This window comes from Numida meleagris, chromosome 25, assembly GCF_002078875.1.
Source record: "Numida meleagris isolate 19003 breed g44 Domestic line chromosome 25, NumMel1.0, whole genome shotgun sequence".
Classification (NCBI taxonomy): Eukaryota; Metazoa; Chordata; class Aves; order Galliformes; family Numididae; genus Numida; species Numida meleagris.
In genome coordinates, this window is record NC_034433.1 from 5,279,608 (window position 1) to 5,281,157 (window position 1,550).

Genomic DNA, 1,550 nt, shown 5'->3' on the forward strand with positions numbered 1-1,550 from the left:
ATGATTGGGCAATGCTACCTTGCAGGTAAGGAGTTCAGAGAAGGAGAAGTAGGACCTGTTATCCTTCTGGGAACTGCCTCCCTAAGACAATAATGCATTTCCTTCTTTCTTTGTACCCTGAAACTATTGATTCAGGGTGGTTGTGGCTCCTGAGTCTTTTTCCCAAACTGAGTCTTTCTCCCATTGGTGAGGAAAAACAGAGGCAGAACAGATCTCCAGTGAAGTGCCCAGAAGGAGGAAGGTTGTTGGTGTATCTGTTATGCTGCCTGCTTGCCTTGATTGTGTGTGCCCATGCTGAAAAGCGTTTGGTGAGTTGTTTTGGGGTAGAAAGCACATACCTATCTGGGCGTTCAGCAGGAGGGCCAGACCTTTGAAAAACAATGTGAAGGATTAGTCTTTGAAATAAACAGTGCTGGAAGGAGCAGAAATAATTTTATAGGTACATTGTTACGCAGTCAATAAAATTGCTCCGTGCCAATTTTTTAGGTAAGTATGAACCGAACAAAAGCTCTATGTGAGGTTACAATTCGTTCTGAGAGAAGCAAACACGCAGAAAAGCTTATGCTCATTAAGGTCTCAGTATGCTGCTATAGTTGATGATTCCTGCAGTAGGTGATTATTCCTATGAACACAGCTGAAATAACAGAGACCTACAGGCATGTACGGACAGTAATAGTTCTGCTAGCATGACAGTATTTATCCTTAGAGTGTTATTTCTTGGTCCAAGGTTGTGTTTCAGTTAATAAATAAAGAAATTGCATATCGAAGGAAGAAGAAAACTCCAGAGTAGTCTAGCACACAAAAAACCTGAAAATGCGTTAGTGATTTTCCTTTGACAAAAGATAGAATGGAACATCTTGAATTCCATAGAACCTCTCCTCTGTCACCCAGTATAAGAGTGAGAGAGCCACGGTTCTTGTCATAAAGTCAGAGAAGTAAGTTTTAAAGCAGGACTTACCGGTAAGCAAAATGAGCTTGGCCATCTTTGACCAGAACTGATCTGGTGCAGATGGTTTCTCACTTTTATATGCACCTCTCATTCTGTACAAGTCTTGTGTCAACAAAGATGCCCAAACATTGCACAAGTTGGTAAAGATCAGTATCACAAAAAAAATGATAGCAATACAATTGGCCTTAGCTCTCTATTTGGAAAAAAAACAGTATTATCACGCTCCACTGTTCAGTGGTGCTGCTTGAGAAGTGGAAGAACAAGATCAGATGACATTTCTTAGAAATTCTCTTTACTGCAGCAGACTTCGTGTTGATAACAGAGATTACGCAGAGTAGATGTCTGTTCAACCTTGCATTGCCATTGTGTCTGCCCGGAGGTGGCAGGCACTGCCAAACCAAAGTGCTTTACAAGGGTTTGGTCTCCTTGGCTGGGGGTCAACAAGGAGAGACCGGGTAGGGCTTGGACTCTTGACTCCTCAGTCAGGAGGACTCAGGAACTCGGCTCACCTGCTGCTGGCAGGCTGTTGGTTGGGATCCAGGGGACTTTTGGGCCTGACTTTTCTCTTGCCCATGCCACTTGAACCAGTTGTGACTTCATG

The 1,550-nt window shown here is 43.2% G+C and overlaps 1 protein-coding gene across 1 annotated transcript in view; it reads right to left on the reverse strand.

Moving 5' to 3' along the window:
• The window catches only part of LOC110388366 (acidic mammalian chitinase-like), an 8,499-nt gene extending 7,456 nt beyond the window's left edge, over positions 1-1,043 (reverse strand). The window contains exons 1-2 of the mRNA XM_021377553.1: positions 959-1,043; positions 339-368 (exon numbers count right to left, since the gene is read on the reverse strand). Of these exons, the coding sequence (XP_021233228.1) occupies positions 339-368; positions 959-1,040 (112 nt within the window). The 5' untranslated portion in view covers positions 1,041-1,043. The remainder of the gene's footprint in view (positions 1-338; positions 369-958) is intronic.